Source organism: Martes martes, assembly GCF_963455335.1.
Source record: "Martes martes genome assembly, chromosome: 14".
Taxonomy (NCBI): domain Eukaryota; kingdom Metazoa; phylum Chordata; class Mammalia; order Carnivora; family Mustelidae; genus Martes; species Martes martes.
The window spans coordinates 40,887,806-40,911,185 of record NC_137902.1 but is presented as its reverse complement, the minus strand read 5'-3'; the positions used below and the strand labels follow the sequence as shown (position 1 = coordinate 40,911,185).

Genomic DNA, 23,380 nt, shown 5'->3' with positions numbered 1-23,380 from the left:
ACCTCCTCTTTGTAAGTGAGTAGTGCACAAAAGGAAGGAGAATAAGGAAGAGTCTCAAATTTAGAAGGGCATTATTTCAGCCCTCATATAGGTTCATTTAGCTTCTTACTTTCATAAAGTCAGAATCTGGTGAATTAATTCTTATAAGATTCTGACCTCTTGGGGCTCCTGGGTGGCTCAGTGGGTTGATGCCTTTGCCTTCGGCTCCGGTCATGATCCGAGAGTCCTGGGATTGAGCCCCACGTTGGGCTCTCTGCTCGGTGGGGAGCCTGCTTCCCTTTCTCTCTCTCTGCCTGCTTCTCTGCCTGCTTGTGATCGCTATCAAATAAATAAATAAATAAATAAATCTTTAAAAAAAAAAAAGATTCTGTCCTCTTCTTAGAAACTTCATTATTTTAATGCTTCTGGTAGTGACATTTCATCTTACATGAGTTGAACTATAAATATCCAGCCATGCCTGTCTTAATGGACAGATAAAATGAAAGAAGTGACAGGAATCTGCTTGTGCCCTTCATATAGGAATCTGCTGTTCTGTTTAAATTAGTTCCTGTGTTTCCCATTGGGTGAACATCTCATATTTAGTGTGGCCTTAAGAAGTTATTGTATATGATGATTTAAATAATTTTTAGGGTTAATTTTGACTGTGCAAGTTTTATGGATTATTTAGATTTGACTCTTATACACTGGAGTTAGAGTCTAAAGTCAGTATATAAAGCCAAAGTCAGAACCACTCTTGGAAGTTCTCTAATTCATAAAAGACAATATAAAAGTCTTTTGTGTACACACACACATTCCTGAAAACTAATTTTTATGAACACTTAAATTGGAAAAATCACTAAGCTAGAGTGTAAAATATACTCTAGGAAAAAGAAAAGTTTAGTAGTGTCTGTATGTTCACACCATTCAGCTTTAGAGATGGTGGACAGAGAATTCTGTTTCTTCCTTGTTGGTTTTACTTCATTCTGTTTTAATAATAAGCTTCTTAAGTCTTAATATTTACTAATAGGTTATTTGTTGCAAGGATTATAGGAGCTTGTTGAGTTTCACTTTTCTGTAGGGTAACTTCTGAAGTTAGTTGGCTAAATTCTAACCTTAGCCATTAAATATATTTATGATGCAACCCAAGTTATTTTCTGTTGTCTGTAAGGCCTTTTGGTGTGGCTGCATTGAACTCACTCTTTTTTCCCCTAAATACTTTTAATATAACTGTTTTATTTAACTTGCTTGTCTCCACATTCAGGCTTACCAAACCAGCCATTTTATAGGTGGGCCAACCTGATAGTGGTGGAGTTTTGTTCCTTGTGTAGATATCACAGAAATAAACCTTGAGTCATAAAAAACTAATTCAGTCTTTTTTTTTTCCTTCTAATGAAGGAAAACACTGATGAAAATAGAACAATTTATTATGCAATTTGTGACTTTAAAAAGATTCATATTCTTGGCAAACTTCTTTAAGCAGTTAGTATTAAATTATAACTGTTACAAAGAGCTGATATGTTGGAAATCTGAAGATGTAGGGAACAGTCCTTACCCTCAAAAAGATCACAGGCTGGGGTTGCCTGGGTGGCTCAGTTGGTTAAGTGTCTGACTCTTGGTTGCAGCTCACATCATGATCTCAGTGTTGTTGGATTGAGCCCTGCTTCGAATCCTTGTGGGCTCTGAGCTCAGCATGGAGTCTGCTTGGGATTTCTCTCTCTCCCCCTCTCCTTGCATGCTCTCTCTCTCAAATAAATAAAGTCTTAAAAAAAGAGAGAGAGATTGCTGTCTGGCAGTAAAATCTGCATATTTAAATATACAGAGTAATTTGAATGAGAAATTAGGTTCAAGCTGGTTTGAGTAGAAAAAGCTTCATGAGTATCATACTTAAGCTAGTCTCAGGTAGATAGAATTGGGATAGAAAAAAAAACGGTGAAAATATTTCACAAAAAGGAAAGGGAAATGAGGAAATTTTAGGTGCATGAGAGTTTTGGGGGATGATAATTTAGCCATGTTGACATTGAGTTTAGTTTTTGCTAAAAGAGAACTAATAAAAGGTAAAATTTGAAGACTAGAGCTGAATCTCAACATTTCCGCAACATTTGATTGTATGTTAGCCTTTTTGAGACTCAGTTTAGTCATCTGTTGAATGGGATAATAATGCTTATCTTTTCTCTTATTGCTGTGAGCTCCCTAACCAGTCACATCTAAATTCTACAACTATAGTTCCTTTGTTTTTAATCCAAGAAGAGGCCTTCCTGAATAGGGGCCATGAGAGTCATCAGTGACCAATACCATTTATTCCTCACACTCTTTGCTGTTCCAGTATCATCATGGAGAGAACAGGAGAACAAATGCATCCTCCGTAATGTCACTAGTATCCTTCATGTCCTCGTCTTGGAAGTTGATCCTTCCATCTCAGTCTTGATGGTATTTTCTGATGGCACAGCTACACCAGTATCTCCGTCTGTATGGCCATGCATGTGTTCTGGATCCCATTCCTTTCTGCCTTTTCAGAGAGATGGTGCTATCTGAAACTTCCTTTTTCTTTTTCATTCCCCTATTCTCACCCTCTCTATATTGGATCCTTACTATAGTAGGTAAATATGTTTATGTTGTCTTTGTGTTATATATGCTATGCTATACTATGATATGTATAATATATAATTATTCTCCCTTGACCATTTACTTTTCTCTATCAGTTTCCTCTCTTTTTTGCTAAATGTCTCTTAAGAAATACTGATACCACTTAACCTGTTTCTAAAATCATATCCTACCTGTACCTCAGCTCATTCCAATCTAGGTTCTATGAACCCCATTACTCTACTTGTGGTTTCTTTGATATTTCTGCAGCATTCACTGCTATTGGCCACTGTTCTTTAAAACACCTCCTTCGGCTTCTCCAGTATGTTCTCATTTTCTGTGTCCGGCTATCTCTTCTCTGACTTCTTTGTTGGCTTATCTTTTTTTTTTTTCTTTTTAAAGATTTTATTTATTTATTTGACGGACAGAGATCACAAGTAGGCAGGGAGACATGCAGAGAGAGAGGAGGAAACAGGCTCCCCACCGAGCAGAGAGCCCGATGCGGGGCTCGATCCCAGGACCCTGAGATCATGACCTGAGCCGAAGGCAGAGACTTTAACCCACTGAGCCACACAGGCTCCCCTGTTGGCATATCTTTTTTTAGTTGCCCATTAAATGTGGCTGTTCACAAAGCTGAATCTTGGGTCTCTCTCCTTTCCTCCTTCACTCTTGTTGAGTAACGTCATTCTCATTGGTTCAACAACAACTCTTAAGTTCGTATCTTTTACCCACATTCCCCTCTGAGGTCCAGTTCTGTATCTGGCTACAGATACTTGATACGTACATCTGGATGTCTTAGAGATATCTCAGACTCAACGTATTTATAACTGTTCCTCTCCCGTCAAACCCTTTTTCACCACCAAGAATTTTTTTTTAATTTTGGGCTCAATATAGTGTGTTGGTGAAGGACTCAAATCTTCACTCTACCCCTTACTAACTCTGTAACCATAAGCAATTAACCTTTCTAAGACTTAATTTCATCATGTGAAAGATAGAAAAGGAGCAATTCCTATCTTAACATAAGGAAACATCACACAAAATGAGTACTTGGGATTTATGCTGCCAGCCAAGTAGTAGTAACAAGAACTGAATTTACCCTTTAGCCATAAACAACTGGAAAACCTTCATAGGCCTTTGTGAGGATTAAAGAAAATTTATAAGGCACTTGAAATAAGAAAGACCTGGTATAAAGTAAGACCTATATAAGTGTTTGTATTTATTTTACTATATGGATATGATAACAAATTGTGGGAAGAAGCTAAAATGGTGAGTAAATTTTAGTATTAAATGGTTATATAAAAAGTTTTCCAGCCAACACTTAAGCTTCCATTTTAAGAAACTAGAAGAGAATGGCAATCCCAAAACAAGCAAAAAGAAGGAAATAAAGACAAAAGCAGGAACCAGTGAAACAGAAAAGTGCAAAACAATAGAGAAAGTCAGAAATAAAATCTAACTTTTTAAAATGCTCAAAAACAGTACTAAAGTTCTAGCCAGACGATCAGGGGGAAAAAAAAAACAAAGGAAGAAAAGACAGGTTATAGTATAGGGTTGAAAGAGGATACATGATTACAGATCCTATAGACATTATATTGGACAACTTATATGGAATTAGAAAATTCCTTGAAAAACACAAAACTGCTAAACCTTATTTAAGAAGAAATAGATAACCTTGAATAGTCCTATGTATATCTATGTATATATAAAATTTTGATTTGCAGTGAAGACCTTACCTCAAAAAGACACTTCTCCTAGAAGTCTTCATGGAGACATTTTATCAAATATTCAAGATGAGGTAATATCACTTCTACACAAAGTCTTCCAGAAAATAAAGGAGGGAATACTTCCCAACTCATTTTATGAGGTTAACATGCTACCATGAAAGAAAACTGCAGACCAGCATTCCCCATAAAAATAAATGGAAAAGCCTTCAACAGAATTTTAGCCAAATGAATCAGTAATATAAAAAGGATACTTTTGACCAAGTGGGATTCATTATAGGAATACAAGGGTGGTTCAACATTTGAAAATCAGGGTACTTCATATGAACCAACTAAGAAAACAAAATTATATGATTGTCTCAGTAGATTCAGAAAAATCATTTGACGAAATTCATTGCTTATTAATACAAAAAACTGTTAGTGAAATAGGACTTAAAGGGAACTTTCTCATCTTGTTAATGGCCATTTAGTAAATGTTTGTTAAACGTTGTTTAACAATGTTTAACAGAAGATTGTTAAAGACCATTTAGTAAAATCTTGTCATTTATATACTTAGTGGTGAAAGACTGAATGGCCTTCCCCTCGGATCAGGAATCAAGGGAACGATATTTGCTCTTACCACTTCTATTCAGGATTGTATGGAAATGGTAGTTAAGAAAAGTAATGCAGAGGCATCCAAATTGAAAATGAAGAAATGAAACTGATTGTATATGTGGAAAATCTTCAAAGAATCCACAAAAAAAGGCTACTAAGACTAATAAATGAGCTTAGTACAAAGTTTTTATACAAAAAACTTTTTTTATATGTACTAGCAATGAACAATTGAAAATTTAAAAATAAGTTAACATTAAAACATTTACAGTAGTGCCCAGAATATTAATACTAAGGAGAAATTGAACAAAATTTTGTAAGGCCGATATATTGGAAACTGTGAAGGGTTATATATTATGTGATTTCACTTACATAACATTATTTAAATGAAAAAAAAATTGTAGTGGTGGAAGCATCCTAGTTGCCAGGGGTAGGGTTGGCAAGAGTGTGTAATTATATAAAGGGCTAGCACAAAGGATTTTCTTTGATGAGATGAAACACTTCTGTATTCTGATTATTACACTAATAGATGTATGTGATAAATTTACATACAAAGTACATGTAAAAACTGGTAACATCTGAATAAAGTCTGTAGTTTATTTAATAGTGTTGTACCAGTGTCAGGTTTTCTTTTTGTAGTAGTATGTACCAACGTCAACTTTCTCATTTTGATAATTGTGCTGTGGTTATGTCAGATGCTCTTATTTGAGTAAAGCTGGGTGAAGGGTAGCCAGGATCTTTGTGCTATTTTTGTAACTTCTGTGTGGTTCTAAAATTATTTCAAGTAAAATGTTAAAAAAAAAAAAAACACTTAAGAGAATGAAAATGGAAAGGCAGGCCACAGACTGGGAAAAAATACTTGCACAACATCTGATAAAGGATGTATCTCCAGAATATATAAGTAAGTATTAAAGCAATCCTATTTTTAAATGGGCAAAAGTGTTAATTAGCTACTTCACCAAAAAAAGATGTTGCATATAAGCCTGTAAAAAAATGCTCAACACCATTAATCATTAGGAAACATAAATGTAAACTAAATTCCACTGTATACTACTAGCATACTTAAAGTTAAATGGCGATCATAAGAATGTGGAGCAGGTAAAACTCTTACTTTGCTGCTGGGAATGAAGAATGGTATGGCCACTTTGGAAAACTGTTTGGCAGTTTCTTATAAAAGTTGAACATAGGACTCAGAATTCCACCCCTAAATATTTACTCAAGATGAATGGCAAAAAAAAAAAAAAATGTGTGAATGTTTCTATTAGCATTGTTTGTAAACCTCCAGACTGGCAACAATCCAGATGTCCCAGTGGTATATCCACATGATGAAATACCATTTGGTAGTAAAAAGGGAAGCAGCACAGGTGAATAGTAGATGCATTAGGGCAGAGGCACCTGGCTGGCTCTTTCGGTGGAGCATGGAACTCCTGATCTTGGGTTTGTGAGTTTGAGCCCCATGTTGGGTGTAGAGATAACTTTAAAACAAAATCTTAAAAAAAAAAAATCTGTCAAGTTAAAGAGCCAGACACACAAATTACATAATGCTGTGTGATTTAACTTACATGAAGATCTAGGAAAGATACAACTAAGCAGTTCATCAGTTGCCAGAGGTTTGTGGGAAATAGAGGGCAGGGATTGACTCACACAGGGAACATTTTCTAGTAATGGAAATAATCTATATCGTGGTTTGGGTTGTGGTTATAGGATTGTATACATTCATCAAACCTTGCATGTGCTGTTTGTTCTGCCTAGAAAGCTCCCTTCTCTCTATGCCTGGTTAACTCATATTCAGTGTTCAGATCTTGCTCAAACATCACAGCATCAAGAGAATTTTTTCCTGAGCCCAGACTAGTATAGTTTTGCTTTTGTTAGCATCCTGTCCTTCCCTTCATACTCTCTTCGGAGCCATATTGATACACAGGCAGATACTAAGCAACATAAGGTCTATTTATCTTAACTGCAAGCTCCATTAAGGGACAGACAGTTGCTGATTACTGTTGTGTTTATTGTACCCAGCATAGAATTTGACTCAGGTATTAAATATTGTGCAACTGAGAGCATAAGTGAGTAGTTTCCTATTTCTCGTTTGTGGGAATGGCAGCTGTGGCATTTGTGGAGGGTACCACTGACTGGCCTACCTACTTAACCTGGGGTACTCTGCTGTGCCTGTTCCTGGGGAGTTGTATTACCTATCGTTGCTCAGCTGCTGCCACAGCTTAGTCTAGACTTCTGTTTATTTATCATGGGTACTCCTGCTCCCAGGCCATTCTGTTCTGGGAATAGAGAGAAGCCTTTCCTTGCTATTATGGAGGTTCTGTGCTCCACTTCTGACCGTATGTGCACATTACCAAAGACCATTATTACTGTCTCCAGGCCCTGGGCAGACCCGAGTTTCCAGGATCAATATGTAGAATATTTGATGAGGGGCCTTACACCCAACATTTCCCTCTCTTCCTAAGTCTTTTCACTTTTCTTTCTCCCTATTTCCCTATGGTGGTAGACAGGAGGGAATTCAGGTTACATTAGGAAATTGGTCTGGGTACCTAATACCTGTATTTGATCATCGTATGAGCATATTTAAATGTTTAAATCGTTACCAAACATTTTCTATAAGCTTCTGGTCTTTCTTCTTAGGCACAATTAATGACATTTGTCCTTTCAGGCACTTCTCTCTGGAGCGTTACATAACTAGTTTAGTTACTGATTTTGGAAATAGTTCTCTGGCCCCTCTTCAATGTATCCAAATCATTTATCTGACTTCTCAATTGCTTTTGATTTATTTACCTTCTCTTTTAAAGCTTACACTGTTTGGACTTTTTTGTTTAGTTTCATCACATCTGAGAATCCTCATTAATTTTATCTCTTATCTGGATTAGTACAATATCCAGATTAGTACAGTAGTTTACTAGTTTTTCCTCTTCCAGCTTTTGTTCCCCTCCTCTTGCAATATAATCTCCTAGCAGTAGCTAGGATGCTGGTCAAGGTACTCTCACTCTTCACTTCCCAGTGCCTTCCATCCTACTGTGAGAATTCAGTTGTGTTAAAATCCGGTTCATGAGCTTCTATGTAATCTGGCCTTAGGGCCCAATATAGTGTCTGGCACAGGTTAGGCATTTAGTATTTGTTAAATTGATTCTTTGCATTGTAAGTCTTATCAGGATTTTGTTTTTGTTAGCATTGTCTTAAAACCATACAAATACACACAACACACAAACACAGTAATACTTTAGACCTAATTGGTTTATTACTGGATGTGCGGAGCATTTTGGAATAGGGCACTTTCATTTAATAAGAATGGATAATCGGTTTGTAAATAAATGCAACTCAAATAGGTGGAAAAAGACTTCCTTGGCTTGTAGTTGGGCATGTGGTAAAGAGCTGTGGTCAGAACTTAGGTCATGCTTTTGAGGCCCACACAATTCAAACAATATTATTTTATTTCACATCCTAATATACTAAACGCTTTTCTCTATATATTTTTTCTTATATTTTCTTATTTTTAACTTTATTTTATATCTTATTTTATCTTAAATTTTCTACCCTTCTTCTCATCCTTTCCACCATTATAACCTCACATCTGCATGACACTTAATTGTTGGAAATCAGGGGGTCTGTTATGGTGACAGCACTATCCTGCTCTGTATTTGTTACGTAGGGATCATACATGCTAACCAGCTTACTAGCCTGCAGTTGGTTGTTCTTCCCTGTCACACTAAATGAGATTGTGAATTATTTTTGAATGAAAGTTTATCAGTTTCTCATAAAAATTAAGGTTTCCATATTTTATAATAAATACATAAAAAGGCCTGGTTTTAAATTTTAAGCTATGGAAGTGACCTTAAAAGCATGTTTAGTTTAATTATTTGTTTTTTTTTCATTTTACAGTTTTCCAGTAAATTAACACACATATGCATATTAATACTAGTGACCTATAATAGAGAAGCTGTTAACCCTTGTAAACATTTTGTTGTAACTATCAATCATCTCCTTAAGTATAGCAGAGGCTAACCAAGCTCTGTGGTATTTTTTTCTAGTTGTGGTATGTTTTTTTTTAACCATTATTTTTCTGTGTGTGTATGTTTATGTTATGTTAGTCACCACAGAGTACATCGATTTTGAAGTAGTGTTCCATGATTCATTGTTTGCATATAATACCTAGTGCTCCTTGCTATACTTGCCCTCCTTAATAGCAATCACCAGGTGAACCTATCCTCCCACTCCCCTCCCCTCTAAAACCTTCAGTTTGTTTTAATGAAGCAGCTCTTTTAATATGGTATAGCAATCTGTGTTACTATCAGTGAAAAGGGTGAGGACTTGAATTTTAAGATTAAATAAATTCGTTTTGTTAACATCACATTTTATTCCATTTTGCAGCTTCTCGGTGAATATTTGGATGAAGCCATTAAATTAATTGTTTGCCATCATGAGCAGAAGCAAGCGTGACAGCAATTTTTATAGTGTAGAGATTGGAGATTCTACATTTACAGTCTTGAAACGATATCAGAATTTAAAACCTATAGGCTCAGGAGCTCAAGGAATAGTATGGTAAGTTTTTACTTCCAAAAATTAGGCAAAGAATCACTAACTGCCATCTTTTCTTAGATATACCTTGGTAAATATTTAACTTGCCTCAAAAAATTAAAATAAAAATATGAAGTTTAAATTAAAGCTGTAACATGGCAAACTTTTTTATTCTTGGGTTGGTGGTCTTTATTATTCATTAAATGCAACTTTATAAATCAGCACTGCCATCTTTTAAGTATAAAGTATGATTAAATACTTGATCAAAAGCCATGTAAAGACAAATACCCATATCAGGGAACAGTAAGTGGCATGCTTGTCAATTCCATATATACATCTATTCCCATAGCTAGTTGTTTAATAAGAAACTTCACTTAATCCTCACTTTCATACTATAATGAAACTCTAGAATTTCAAAAATCTTACTTTGCACTGGGGAATGAAGTGAGTTAATATCATCTCTTTGTATGTGTTTCAAAACTCATATGTATCTTTAAAATTGATTTATTGGCTAATTTCTATGAAAGGCCTAGGGTTTATAGATCAACATGATTCTTTTTTTTTTAGATTTGTTTATTTGTTTTAGAGAAAGAGCACGCATGGGGGTGGGAGCGGGGGAGTGCAGAGGGATAGAATCTCAAGTCCACTTCCAGATGAGCGCAAGCCCAATGCAGCCTGATTTCATGACCCTGAGATCATGACCTGAGCTTAAACCAAAGTCGGGCTCTCAACTAAGTAAGTCACCCAGGTGCCCCAACATAATTCTTTATAAAATGAAGGGTAGAACACTTTTGGGGACAGTTCTGCTAATGATTTTAGGTCACTGAGTTAGCATAATAAGCTAATGTTTGGGGGAATTCTAAGCCTCACTCCAACGTAATTGTGTATTACCTCTTTTTGAACCAGATACATTTCAGAGTATAAAAAAAAAATCAGAAGTGTTTATGACCCTGCAGGTCTCCCAGGTTCTAGAAAAACTCTTGCACATGTACATAAAGAGACATAGATAGGGTTGTTCTTTGCAACACCATTTATAATAGCAAAAATTTGTAAGAGCAGCAAGTCTATCCATGAGAATAAAAAATTGTGATATAGTCATATAGTGAAATACTGTACAACATTTAAAATGAACTAGAGCTATGTTTCAACAGGGACAATCTCAGAAATGAAGTGTTGAGTTTAAAAGGAAAATGCCGAATATATATGCATTATTGTACCATTTATATACAGTTTTAAAGTATGCAAAATAGGACCATAAATTTATGGATGCATACATAGGTAGGAAAGTATAAAAATCATTAATAAACACCAAACTCAGAATAATGCTTACCTCTGAACATAGAGTCAAGGGAGGGGACTTTACCTGTGATAATATATTACTTTTTAAAAAATTCAGCCCTTGGGGTGCCTGGGTGGCTCAGTCAGTTAAGTGTCCAATTCTTGATCTCATCCCAGGTCTTGATCTCAGGGTCCTGAGTTTGAGTCCCATGCTGGGCTCCACGCTGGGTATAGAGCCTACTTAAAAAAAAAAAAAAAACAGCAATTATGATAAAATACTAAAATCTAACAGATTTCTCTAATGGGAACAGTAGCATTTATTCTCTTTCTTTACTCTTGAAGTAATTTATAATACCAGAAATTTCAGAATTTGGGTAATTTTATAAACTATTATTGGCTGGTTGGTTGTCATTTTAACCAGCCACATTTAGCAAACCACAAATTAAATTTAAAGAAAATAGTGTGCTACAGTCAATACAGGAAGGATTCTGAAAACCAGCTCGTGGTTCAGATTCTAGCTTTATGATGTATTTGTGACTCATAGCAAATTAACACTTCTAAGCCAGTTTTCTCACCAAATTTACATAGTTGTTGTAAGGAATGTAGTAGTGTTTATAAGCTTCTTAATAGTGTTTAAAATGGGTTTTTTTTGGTCCCTGGGTGGCTCAGTTGGTTAAGTCTCTGCCTTCAGCTCAGATTGTGATCTCAGGATCCTAGCTATTGGGCTCCCTGCTCAGTGGGGAGTCTGCTTCACCGTCTCCTTCTGCCTGGTCTCATGCTCGTGTGCACACACACACACACACACACACTCTCTCTCTCTCAAATAAATTAAAAAAATAAATAAAAATACGTTTTCTGGGGGCACTTGGGTGGCACAGTGGTTAAGTATCTGACTCTGTTTCAGCTCAGGTTGTGATCTCCAGGTCATAAATTCGAGCCCCACATGGGGTTCCACACTCTATGTGGAGTCAGCTTAAATTTCTCTTTCCCTCTGCCTCTCCCTCCCCACTGTGTGCTGTCTCTCTCTCTCTCTCTCTCTCTCTCTCTCTTTCTCACTCTCTCTCTAAAATAAGTAAATAAATCTTTTTAAAAAGTTTTTTTTTTTAACTCATTCTGTTACCATCAGAATCAATTAAAGAACTTAAATTTTTTTTAAAGGTATTATTTTGGGCCCATTGATAGATAGTAAGATTCATAGGGGCCTAGTGTGTGCACATTTAAGTATCAACAATTAGAAATCTAACTCTAAATCTAAATATTACTTTGATTTAACAGACTAAAATGTTAATAGGAATAAATTTAATGTTTAAAAATAAAACATACTTGATCAGAAACAGTCAAAACTTCTATTTTTTTATGACCCCTAATGTTTGTTTGTTTTTAAATTGGGGAGAACATATCTGTAAATATGACATTTTCTAACTTAAGGTTATAATATTTATGTCTGTTTTGCTATGTGTATCTGTTTTATGTATGCCATGTGTGTATATATATATACACACACACACTATAGTTAAGGCATATATATTATGTGTAGATGTGTCCATTTATGCCGGAGTACCAATGTCTTAATACATATTTCTTCACTACGTTTTCAATAGTGAGATAGCTAGAGAACAGACTCAAGTTTTCAGTTAGATGAGAGAATAATTTTAATTAGTAGTGTGCAAACTTTCCAAATATCACATAAACAGAAGTCCTACAGTATTTTATGTAGTCTAGTATGAAAAGTAATAACCTCATGTCTTCGTCTTTTGGTCTCAGCTTTGCTTTTAACTTTCTGATTAAACCTTGGGCAATTTAACCTCTAGCTGTGGTGAATTCAAATGATTTTTAAAGTCTCTTTCAATCATAATATTCTATAATTTTAAGATAGTTCTCCTTATTTGTGCTTTACTTTCTCTGCTCTGTTATTTGCAAAACATGCTTTTTAGGCAGCATCACATGGTAGGAGATAGGAAGAGTAATGAGCATGGTGTTATGTCACAGAATTATAGGTGTTTCATTAACAGTTATGAAGCAGCTTCCAATGTCCTGAGATCCAGCATTTATATTTGTAAACTTGATTTTTTAATTCTTCCTTTAAAACAAATCTTAAGTACTTTTTATGTTGTAAAATAACCTTTTATATACCTTTATATGTGTATTCTTTTCTCTTTCTGCATTCATTTTGTTGTGTCCATGGGAGATGTAAGTGATCTACTTATGTAGAATTCTTCAGCAAGTATTTGGGTAGAATTTATGACCATATGTATTCTTTAATCCTGTCTTTCCTGGATGTAGGTACAGGGTGAGGGTTCCCTTAGGCTTGAAGCTACCTATTGGACCTGAATACTCATTAAAAATTTTGTGCATTGAGTGCCCATTGTATGCTAGGTGGATCTTGGAAGACACCCAATGAACAAGCACTGTGTCTGTCTTCACAGTCCATTGAATATATTAGCATTTTAAGAAATAGTTAACAATGCTATACATTGTTGGAATATGCTATAATAGGTATAGAAGAAACATGTTGAATATCAAAGATTGGAAATTGATACAATTGCATTTTATCTTTGAAGAAAGTAAGGAATCTGCATGAATGTTTCATAAATTCAGTTTTGCACATTTTAAAGGTTTTTTTGTTGGTTTTGAATTTCTTGTTACAGTGCAGCTTATGATGCCATTCTTGAAAGAAATGTTGCAATCAAGAAGCTAAGCCGGCCATTTCAGAACCAGACTCATGCTAAACGGGCTTACAGAGAGCTAGTTCTTATGAAATGTGTTAATCACAAAAATGTAAGTGAACATTTTAGAAAATTTCTTAAGTATAGAAATCAAGATTTGTTCATGAATACATAACAAAAACTTTAAAAAATATTAGGTGCTTTAAATTCTTCTGGATTGAAACATTATTTAAAAGGGGTGTATATCTACACTGTAAATTTTTTCTCAAATTATATCAAAAGAAGACAGCTTCTGAAATTTAGATTGTATAGTTTTCTGACATTTTGCAAAGGGGGTTTTAAAAGAAGTAGGTGTTTTAGAAGAACTTTATTTGGGCTTGATCTCATTTTCTACTTTTTGTTTTCTGTCAGGCTGACATTTCAGAAAACTCCAGCCTTAGCAAAATTGTTCCCATTTTAGTTTGACAGTGGAATTTTATTCAGTAATACTAGATACAAAATTCAAATCGTTTCTCCCTACCCTACTCACACTTCTTAAAGTGATACTGATACTCACTGGTCACTTTAGGTTGAAGATAGTCTGTGATTTTGTAAAGCAGTTTAGCAGAAACTTCAAAAAATATTTAAATGAAATTAGGGAAATATCCTTAATTCCTTTTCCCTAATGATTATAATGACTTAAACATATAACTTTCACTTTGAGAAGACATAGTTACACTTTTTTAAACTTAATTAAGCATGCTTTTGTGATTATTTTAATGGAATGATCTCTCTCAGCCGAGAGGAAATAAACTAGGAGTGAATTATACAAGGGAGAGTTTTATGAAGTACTAAACCAAAAGCATCTGACTGGAGAGGTCTTGTGGTATTTGTCCAAAGGAGTTTGTAAAATAAAATAATCTCAGTGCTTTCTGATTACAGATAACACAGTTTACAACATTTTGAGAGCTAACTGTGCAAGCCTCTATGTGCTCGAGTTACTAGATTAGTCACTGAGGGGGAAAATTCATGGAAGTTAAGGATGAGGCTTCTTATTTGGGATAACGTATAGTGTTATTTTGAAGACAAATACATAGTGAAATATCAAATATTATAAGGCAGTGGAAGTTTGTCAAATTGTGGTAGATGGAAAATAAATGCTGAGATTTCAGGAGAGAGAAGATTGCCTGAGCTTTCATGAAATGGGAAAGCTTTGAGAAAACATGGCTTTAGACTAATTTCTTAAAATGGGGTAAAAATTGGATTGTTGAAGGAAAAGGGCCTCCCAAGAGAAAGAACAGCATTTAAAAAGAGGTATAGATTAAAGTCAGTGATAGGGAACAAGTCGTGTTAGCCATTCTTGTTCTAGATGGGAGCCAGCCGTGTTGCTTTTCAGGGTTTTGCTGGTGGCCTCCTGCCCTCACATAGAGCTAGCTGCTCATGCCCCCTTGTAGTCTGTTTCATGGCGATGATGGTGGTGATATTCCTTAGTTTTGCATTGAGTACATGGCCAATGACTTCTATTTCCTGAGCCTGGGTGACTGCAAAAAAACTTGGTTCTATCGACTAGATGGAGGGCATGGAAAGCCTTTTTCACATAGTTAACACTCTGATGGGGATGGCAGGGACCATGCAAGCAGTACCCTTGGCACCTACAAGAGTACTGATATAGAGTAGGTGTTCAAAACATATTTGTTCAGAGAACGAATATAAAACTAAATATAGTTGACCCGTGAACAATGTGGGAGTTAGTAATGTCAACCCCCGTGCAGTTGAAATCTGCATATAACTTTTGACAACCCCAAACTTAATAACTGATAGCTTACTATTGACTGGAAGCCTTACTGATAACATAAATAGTTGATTAACACATATTTTGTATATTATATGTGTTCTTAAAGTAAGCTAGATGAAAATGTTACTAAAATCACAAGGAAAATTCTCGCACAGTACTGTACTATATTTACCCAAAAAAGTCCGTGTATAAGTGAACCTACACAGTTTGAACCCATGTTGTTCAAGGGTCAGCTATATAGAGAAACCAGAAATAATAATGGAATTTTTATACTCCTAATGGATAGACATTTTTGTAATGTTTTGCCTTTTCAGCAGTTTCATGTTCCACACAAATAATCTCTTCGCTGGTCTAAACATCTCTGTTTTTTCCCACCTCTTTTTTTTTTTCTAATTGTGGTAAAATAATATAAATATAATATATTATATATATATGTGTTATATATATAATATAAAATTCACTATTCTTAGCCATTTTAAGCATATACTTCAGTGGTACTAGATATATTCAAATTGTTGCGCATTTCCTACTGTTTTCATAGATGCTTTTGAGTTTGTCTTTCAGCTTGGTCACTTATCTCCAAACATACTTTGGTATGTCACCTAGCACACAGTACTTCATGTCTGATTGAATTCTCCAAGATAACTGAGGCATGTCATTTCCTCTTAACCATGGACATTATAATCCTGTTTAGAAATCAGATCGCCATTTGATTCACATTGTCTTAGCAAGTAATTCTTTGTCACGAGCCTGCTAATAGATCACATCTTTCCCGTCTTTTACTAAGATTTTATTTTTAAGTAAGCTCCACACCTGACTTGGGGGCTTGAACTTATAACCTCAAAATCAGGAGTCACGTGCTCTACTGACTGAGCAAGCCAGGTGCCCCCCATCTTTTACTTTTTGTCTTTTGGTTTTGGAAGTTAAGTATAGTATTTCCTATTCCTCCCTAGAATTTCACATGTGAAATCTGGTTCCTCTTCCTAGACTGTTGGGGATTGCTTTTTTCCTTTGTTCTGACTTTTCACTTGCTAGTTTCACATCCCAGTTTTGCTCAGGATGCCTTCATAATTGCTGGATTAGTTCATTAGTGACCCTTGGGTATACCACAAAAATGACATGTGTAACTATAAAAATTACCCATCTCTCCTGAATTCTTCATCTTATTCACATGGATACCTTGATGCCTTTTTGAGATCTTCATATACTTATCTGGTCATGTTTCTGATCTATTGCTGCTGTTCTTTGTTGTCATCATCGTTTTATTCACAGAGGAAGTACAGTTTGTCAGTGAATTTTTACCTTCTCCTAGTAAGTGTTACTTCTCTCAGAGTACTTACATATCATATAACCACTTAATCAGTCCTTGACTTTTGACTGTCCAGTCTTTGATTGATATAATTTCCTTTACTTTCCTTTTGGAAAAGTAAGACAGGTGTCTTAATTTTTTATTTTATAACTGCTTTATTGAGATGCAATTCACATACTGTACAGTTTATTCGTTTAATGTGTACAATTCAATGGTTTTAGTATATTCACTGGTATATGTGACTTTCCATAGTTCTGGAACATTTTTGTCACCTCAGAAAGACTCCATATTGTTTAGCTCACATTTTCTTATCTCCCACCCCTCTTGGCTCTAAGCAACCACTAATCTCTTGTCTTTATACGCTTTTCATCTTTAACACTTCTCTTCTACTATAGGATTTCTCAGATATGAAGAGTTTTACTATTTCTCCGAGTCTCTAGATGTGCGTTCATCTATCTAGGAGTCAGGAATTAATTCATTTAGAGCAGCTAGATGCATTTTTATTATCACTTTCCCTATCTTAAACAAATTTGTTCGATCTTTTCTGATCTGGAAATTATTTTTCCGAGTTTATTCACTGAACAAATATTTGAATGCCTTCTATAAGCAAAGCTTTATGCTTAGATGAATGACATAGATTCTGTCCCATGAAGTTGGTCTAGAAAAACTTTCCTATCCCTAATTGTCAACAAATGTTTTAAAAATGTGTGTCAGGTATCTCCCTATGGTGCCAGGACTGAAAAAGTGAATAATTCTTTCTAACAAAGATCCTGGTATGATAAGGATGAGGCTTGAAAACGACTACACGACACTGTGTTAAATGCCATGATAACATGTAAGATATTGTGGGGACTAAGTAAAGAAAATATTCAGCAACCTGTCAAGGACTAGAGGTCAGACTACATAATCAATTTTGAAGGTAACTGGATTCAGTAGGTAAATTTGACAAGGACAGGGAGGAGTATGTTTAAAGTCATTGAAAATTTTTAAAGGTAACATTGTTTAAACTTATTTAGGATGGCTAAAGTATCAAGCTTAATAGAGAGTTTAACAGGAGATGAACTGGGTTGATGTTCTGTCCTGGAAGGAAGGCTTTGAATGTTTTGCAAGGGAGTTTTGGATTTTTTTTTTTTTTCTGGCATTAAGTTTTTGAAGAGGTCAGTAATATGATCTGGTCTTTTTTTTTTTTTTACCATATTGTAGGCAATGCAGTGGAAACCATTGTTTAGGGAACCTTAATGTTAGAAGTAATTATAGCATGAACAATCTAGATGAGATGTTAAAATCCACTATCTATATAGTAGCACAGGGAATGGGAAGAAGAGGTTAAAGTTCAGCTGACAGGAGAATGGGATAGTATTCTTTTCAACATTTATTATGGTGCAAATACTGAAAAAGTAAAAAATCACTGTGAGCCTTCTCTTTTACTGAACCTTCTCTTATAAAAGAGGAGTCACTCTGGAAAAGTAAAGGGTTTGGATAGGAATGATAATGAGTTCAATTTTATATTTTTGAGATTTTCATATGAAGTGACAATATATAGACAATATATATTTGAGACTTACAAACTAAGCAAGGACTTTTAATGTATATTTGGAAATTATCCACATAGAGATGTTTAGACAAAAAAAAACCCCAACAACAACATATATTGCCTATGTAATATAGGTAATAAGGTACAGGTAGAGAAAAGAAAAGGATTAGAAAGACAGAATGGTGGGAAAGAGGGCATGTCTCTGGATGAACCAGTGAATAGTTTGGGAATGAAGAAAACTGGGAAAGTTCAGTATTATGAAAAACTGAGGGTGTTGCAGGGAGGGTTGAGATTATATACAGGTATTAAATTAGATAAGAGCTGGTAGAAGGTATTTAAAATTTGCTTACAAATTTTATAGAGAATTGTATAATATAGATCCTTGATAATTGAGTGTTCGTAAATGGAATAGGTATGTGGAGCTCTTCTGTTGATAGTTTTTTTTTTTTTTTTTTTTTTAGAGCATTTTTAGGTTCACAGCAAAAAGGAGAGGAAGGTACAGAGATCTCCCATATACCCCCTGCCCCCACACATGCATAGCCTCTCTCATTATCTGTACCCCCCCACCAGACTGGTACATTCATTATAATCACTTGATGCATCCTTATTATTCAGAGTCAATAGTTTACATTAGGGTTCACTCTTGATGTTATACATTCTTTGGGTGTGACCTATGTGTAATGACATAATATCTACTGTTATAGTACCATATAATACCATACAGAGTATTTTCACCTCCCTAAAGATCGTGTGTGCTTTGGTTCCCTCCCTACCCCCAATCCCTGGACATAAAGTTTTAATATGTAAAGTAAGAGAGAGTACTTGGGCTTTAGAACATAGGATTTAAAGATTTTTATACTGACGACGGATTTTTTTTAACCCATGTGTTTGCTGTTCCTAAATGAAAGTATTATTATTAGTAGTGCTGTCTAATTTTTCTGTCTCTTTGCTTTTGCCACAGATAATTGGCCTTTTGAATGTTTTCACACCACAGAAATCCCTAGAAGAATTTCAAGATGTGTAAGTGTGATAATTAAAATTTTATATTTATACGTTATTCTTAGACTGTTGCTGTACACTTTAGCTGTCATCTTTTTTCACCCATTAAGTTACATAGTCATGGAGCTCATGGATGCAAATCTTTGCCAAGTGATTCAGATGGAACTAGATCATGAGAGAATGTCCTACCTTCTCTATCAGATGCTGTGTGGAATCAAGCACCTTCACTCTGCTGGAATTATTCATCGGGTTAGTAGAAAAAACTATCATCATATTCTTTTTTTAAATTATTGAGGTGAAATTCACCTAACATAAAATTAACCATCTTAAAGGGTTCAATTCGTTGACATCTACTATATCCACAACATTGTTCATCTACCACCGATAGAAAATTTCAAAATATTTTCATTGCCCCCCAAATCCTCATACCCATTAAGCAGTCAGTCCCCATCTCTCTCTCCCTAGCCCTTGGCCTCATCCCAGTTGGCTTTCTGTGTCTGTGGATTTATCTCTTCTGGATATTTCATATAAATGGAATCATATGTAACCTTTTGTGTTTAGTTTCTTTAACTTAGCATAATGTTGCCAGTCTCATTCATGTTGTAGCAGGTATCAATAGTTCATTCCTTTTTATGACTGAATGATATAATAGTGTATATATGTACGGCATTTTGTTTATCCATTCATCCACTGATAGACATTGGCATTATTTCTATCTTTTAGCTTTTGTGGATAGTGCTGCTGTAACATTCATATACAAGTATTTGTCTGAGTTCCTGTTTTCAGTTCTTTTGAGTATCTTCCCAGGATTGGGGCCTGTGGTAATTATATATTGAACTTTCAGAACAACTACCAAACTGTACTCAACAGTGGCTATACCGTTTTGCATTCCCCATAGCAATGTGTGAAGGTTCTGATTTCTCCAAATCTTTGCCAATACTTGCTGGCTTTTATTCTAACCATCCTAGTGAGTACAAAGTGGTATCTCCTTGTGATTTGCATTTCCCTAATGACTAAAGATGTTGAATGTTTTCATATGCTCGTTGGTCATTTGTATATCTTTTTGGGAGAAGTGTCTGTTCAAGCCCTTTGGCCATTTTTTTAAATTGGGTTGTTTTGTCTTTTCAGTGTCGAGTTATGGAAGTTCTTTATATATTATATATGTAAGTTCTTTATATATATACATATATATAAGTTGAATTATAGAAACTCTTTATATATTATATAAGTATAATATATATAAGATACTGGACCCTGATCAGATATGTGATTTGTAAATATTTTCTCTCATTTTGTATATTGTCTTTTCACTTTCTTGATATCCTTTGTTGCACAAAAGTTTTTAGTTTTCATGAAATTCAAGTATCAGAATTATGTGGAACTGCTGTGAGGACACAGACATAGACCGGTGGAATAGAGAACTTACAAGAGTCCAGAAATAAAATCACCTACCTATGTAATTTTCAACAAGGGTGTCAAAGACCATTCAGTTGGGAAAAAATAAGTCTCTTTAATAAGTGGGGCCAGGACAATTGGATTTCCACAAGCAAAAGAATGAATTTGGATCCTTACTTCACACCATACACAAAAATTAACTTAGAATGGGTCAATGACCTAAACGTAAAAAGCTAAAGCTATAAAACTCTTAAAATATAAGGGTAAACCTTAATGACTTGACAATAAATTCTTACAAATGGTACCAAAAGCACAATCAATGAAAGAAAAAAATAGATAAAGTGATACTGTAGCCATCTAGTAAGTTTTGAAAAATGGGAAAGTGTGAACCCTCCAACTTTATTCTTCTTTTTAAACATTTTTTTGACTATTCAGGGCTCCTTGTGACTCATATGGATTTGAATATCAGCTTTTCCATTTCTGCAGAAAGGTCACTGGAATTTTAATAAAGATTTCATTTATTGACTCTGTAGATTGCTTGGGTTGTTTTGTCTTCTTAACCTATATTTAGTATTCCAATTCACAGACACCCATGAATGTCTTTCAATTTACTTACGTTGTATTAGTTTTCTTGAGCCACCATAACAAAATAACACAGACTTAGCAGTTTAAACACAGCTATGAAATTGCCCTCTGAGCTTGCTTTTTCTGTATTCCCTTAATTTTTGTGTATTGTGTTTTCATTTTCATTCATCTCAAAGTATTTTCTCGTTTTCCTTATGAATTGTTCTTTGTCCCTTTGGTTGTTTGAGAGTATGTTGTTTAATTTCCACAAATTTGTTAATTTTCCAGTATACCTTATTTCTTGATTTCTAGCTTCATTCCATTGGGTCAGAGAAGATACACTGTGTAATTTCCATCTTTTAAAATTTGTTGAGACTTGTTCAGTCACCTAACACGTGGTCTGTTCTGGAGAATATTCTGTGTGTGCTTAGAAAATACATATTCTCCTATCTTTGGAGGGGAGTATTTCTTAAAGGCTACCATTGGGGTTGTGATTAGTATCTTTAACTTATAACAATTTATTTTGAATTATTACCACCTTATCGTCACAAAAACTCTACTCCTGTATACGATCTGTTCTTCCCCCATTGTGTTGTAGCTTACATATTTATACACTGTGTGCCCAATAAGATAGAAATGTAATTATTGTTTAATGCATTTGTCTTTTAAATCATACTGGAAAAAAATAGGAGTTAGAAACCCTAAACACAGTAATATTGACCTTTGTGTATAACTATGTAATTACCTTTACTAGTATTTTTTATTTCTTCTTACAGCTTCAGTTTACTGTTGAGTGTCCTTTTGACAGAGATAATAGAATTTTTGTTTGGCATTTTTTTTTTCTTTTAGCAGTTTAAATGTGTCTTTTCACTGCCTTTTGGCCTGTATGATTTCTTTTGAGAAATCACTTGTTAATTTCATTGAGGATCTCTTATAAGTAACAAGTTGCTTCTCTTGATTCTTAAGATTTTCTTTTTGTGTTTGGTTTTCAGCAGTTTAAAGTGTGTCTCAGTGCAGATCTCTTTTGCTTTTATCCTTGGCGTTCACTGAATAGCTTGAATGTGTAGATTTATGTCTTTCATACATTTTAAGTTTTCAGTCATTTTTTTCTGCTTTTTATTTTTTTTTCCTCTTATTTGGGACTTCCATCATGCATATTTTGCACACTTGATGGGATGCTATGTCATGTTTTCTTCAACTTTAATTTTTGTCACAGGCATAATGGGTTATTCATTTGCCTCGCAGTGTTTTTGAAAAACACCCTCGGTCTAGCCCAGTCTAGAGTCCCACGGTGAGAATGCAGGCTGCTTTCTTCAAGACCCTCCCACCCAACCAGGAAGATGGGTGGGACAAGGGCTAGTGAAAACACCACACATCTTTCCTCTTGTTTTTAAGTTGCCTTTTTCTTGATTCTGCATTTACTTGGTTGTTGTGAACATTTGACTGTTTTCCAGATTTCTGAAAAAGTTTCTTCTGATCCATTTTGCTCTGCTTTTTGGTGTTTCTGTGGAGCAGTCTACTCTTCTATTTTCCATTTTCCTTTAATTATATATTGGGAAGGTTGTATTTCACTGATTTACGTGGAGTGGTATAAGCTTAGTTTTACTCTGAAATGAAGTAGTATATAAAATATCCTGCTGTCATTACCAATTACATAAAATTGAGTATCAGAGTTGTATTTCTCATATATACAGAAATAGTTTATATTTTTATAATCTGTTTTTTAACTGCTTTATTGACATGTAGTTCACATACCATATAGTTCATAAAGTGTGTAATTATATTCAAAGGTTGTACAACCATCACCACAATATAATTTTAGAACATTTTCACCAACCTTAAAGAAATCATGTGCTTGTTAGCCTTCAGTTCCTGTTACTCCCTTCACCCCTGCCCCTACACAACTACTAACCTACTTTCTATCTCCGTATATTTGTCTATTCTGGATATTTCATATAAATGGAATTATTTATATATAATGTGGTCTTTTGTGTCTGACTTCTTTTCCCTAGCATAGTGTTCTCAAGGTTTGTCCATCTATTTATCATGTATCAGTACTTCATTTCTTTTTATTGTCAAATAATAGTTTGCTTTATGGATGTATACCACATTTTGTATATCCATTCATCACTTGAGAGACATTTGGCTTGCTAACCATTTTTTGGCTATCATTAACAATGCTGACATGAACGTGTGTGTGCAGGTTTTTGTGTGGACGTGTATTTTTGTATTTTAGTTTTAGTTCTAGCTTATTCTTTGAAAAGAATAGCATCTAATTTGAGAAAAATTTCTCGAAAAATATTTAATTCAGTGGAATTGTATCTTTGAGCTATCTTGTGTCAAATAACCTAACTCAAAATGAATACAGAGATTTGTGCTCAAGTTATCTATTTTACAACAATTATGTATGTGAGATATTTAGGCTTATTCTTAGTTATCATTCTAACTGAATTGCTATATTGCCTATGCAAC

The 23,380-nt window shown here is 34.7% G+C and overlaps 1 protein-coding gene across 2 annotated transcripts in view; it reads left to right on the top strand.

Moving 5' to 3' along the window:
• MAPK8 (mitogen-activated protein kinase 8) overlaps positions 1-23,380 on the top strand; it is a 100,885-nt gene that overhangs the window by 54,678 nt on the left and 22,827 nt on the right. For both annotated transcript variants that reach the window (XM_080822885.1, XM_080822884.1), the window contains exons 2-5: positions 9,243-9,413; positions 13,316-13,445; positions 18,912-18,970; positions 19,060-19,198. In XM_080822885.1, coding sequence (XP_080679011.1) covers positions 9,292-9,413; positions 13,316-13,445; positions 18,912-18,970; positions 19,060-19,198 — 450 coding nt within the window. In that variant the 5' untranslated portion in view covers positions 9,243-9,291. The remainder of the gene's footprint in view (positions 1-9,242; positions 9,414-13,315; positions 13,446-18,911; positions 18,971-19,059; positions 19,199-23,380) is intronic.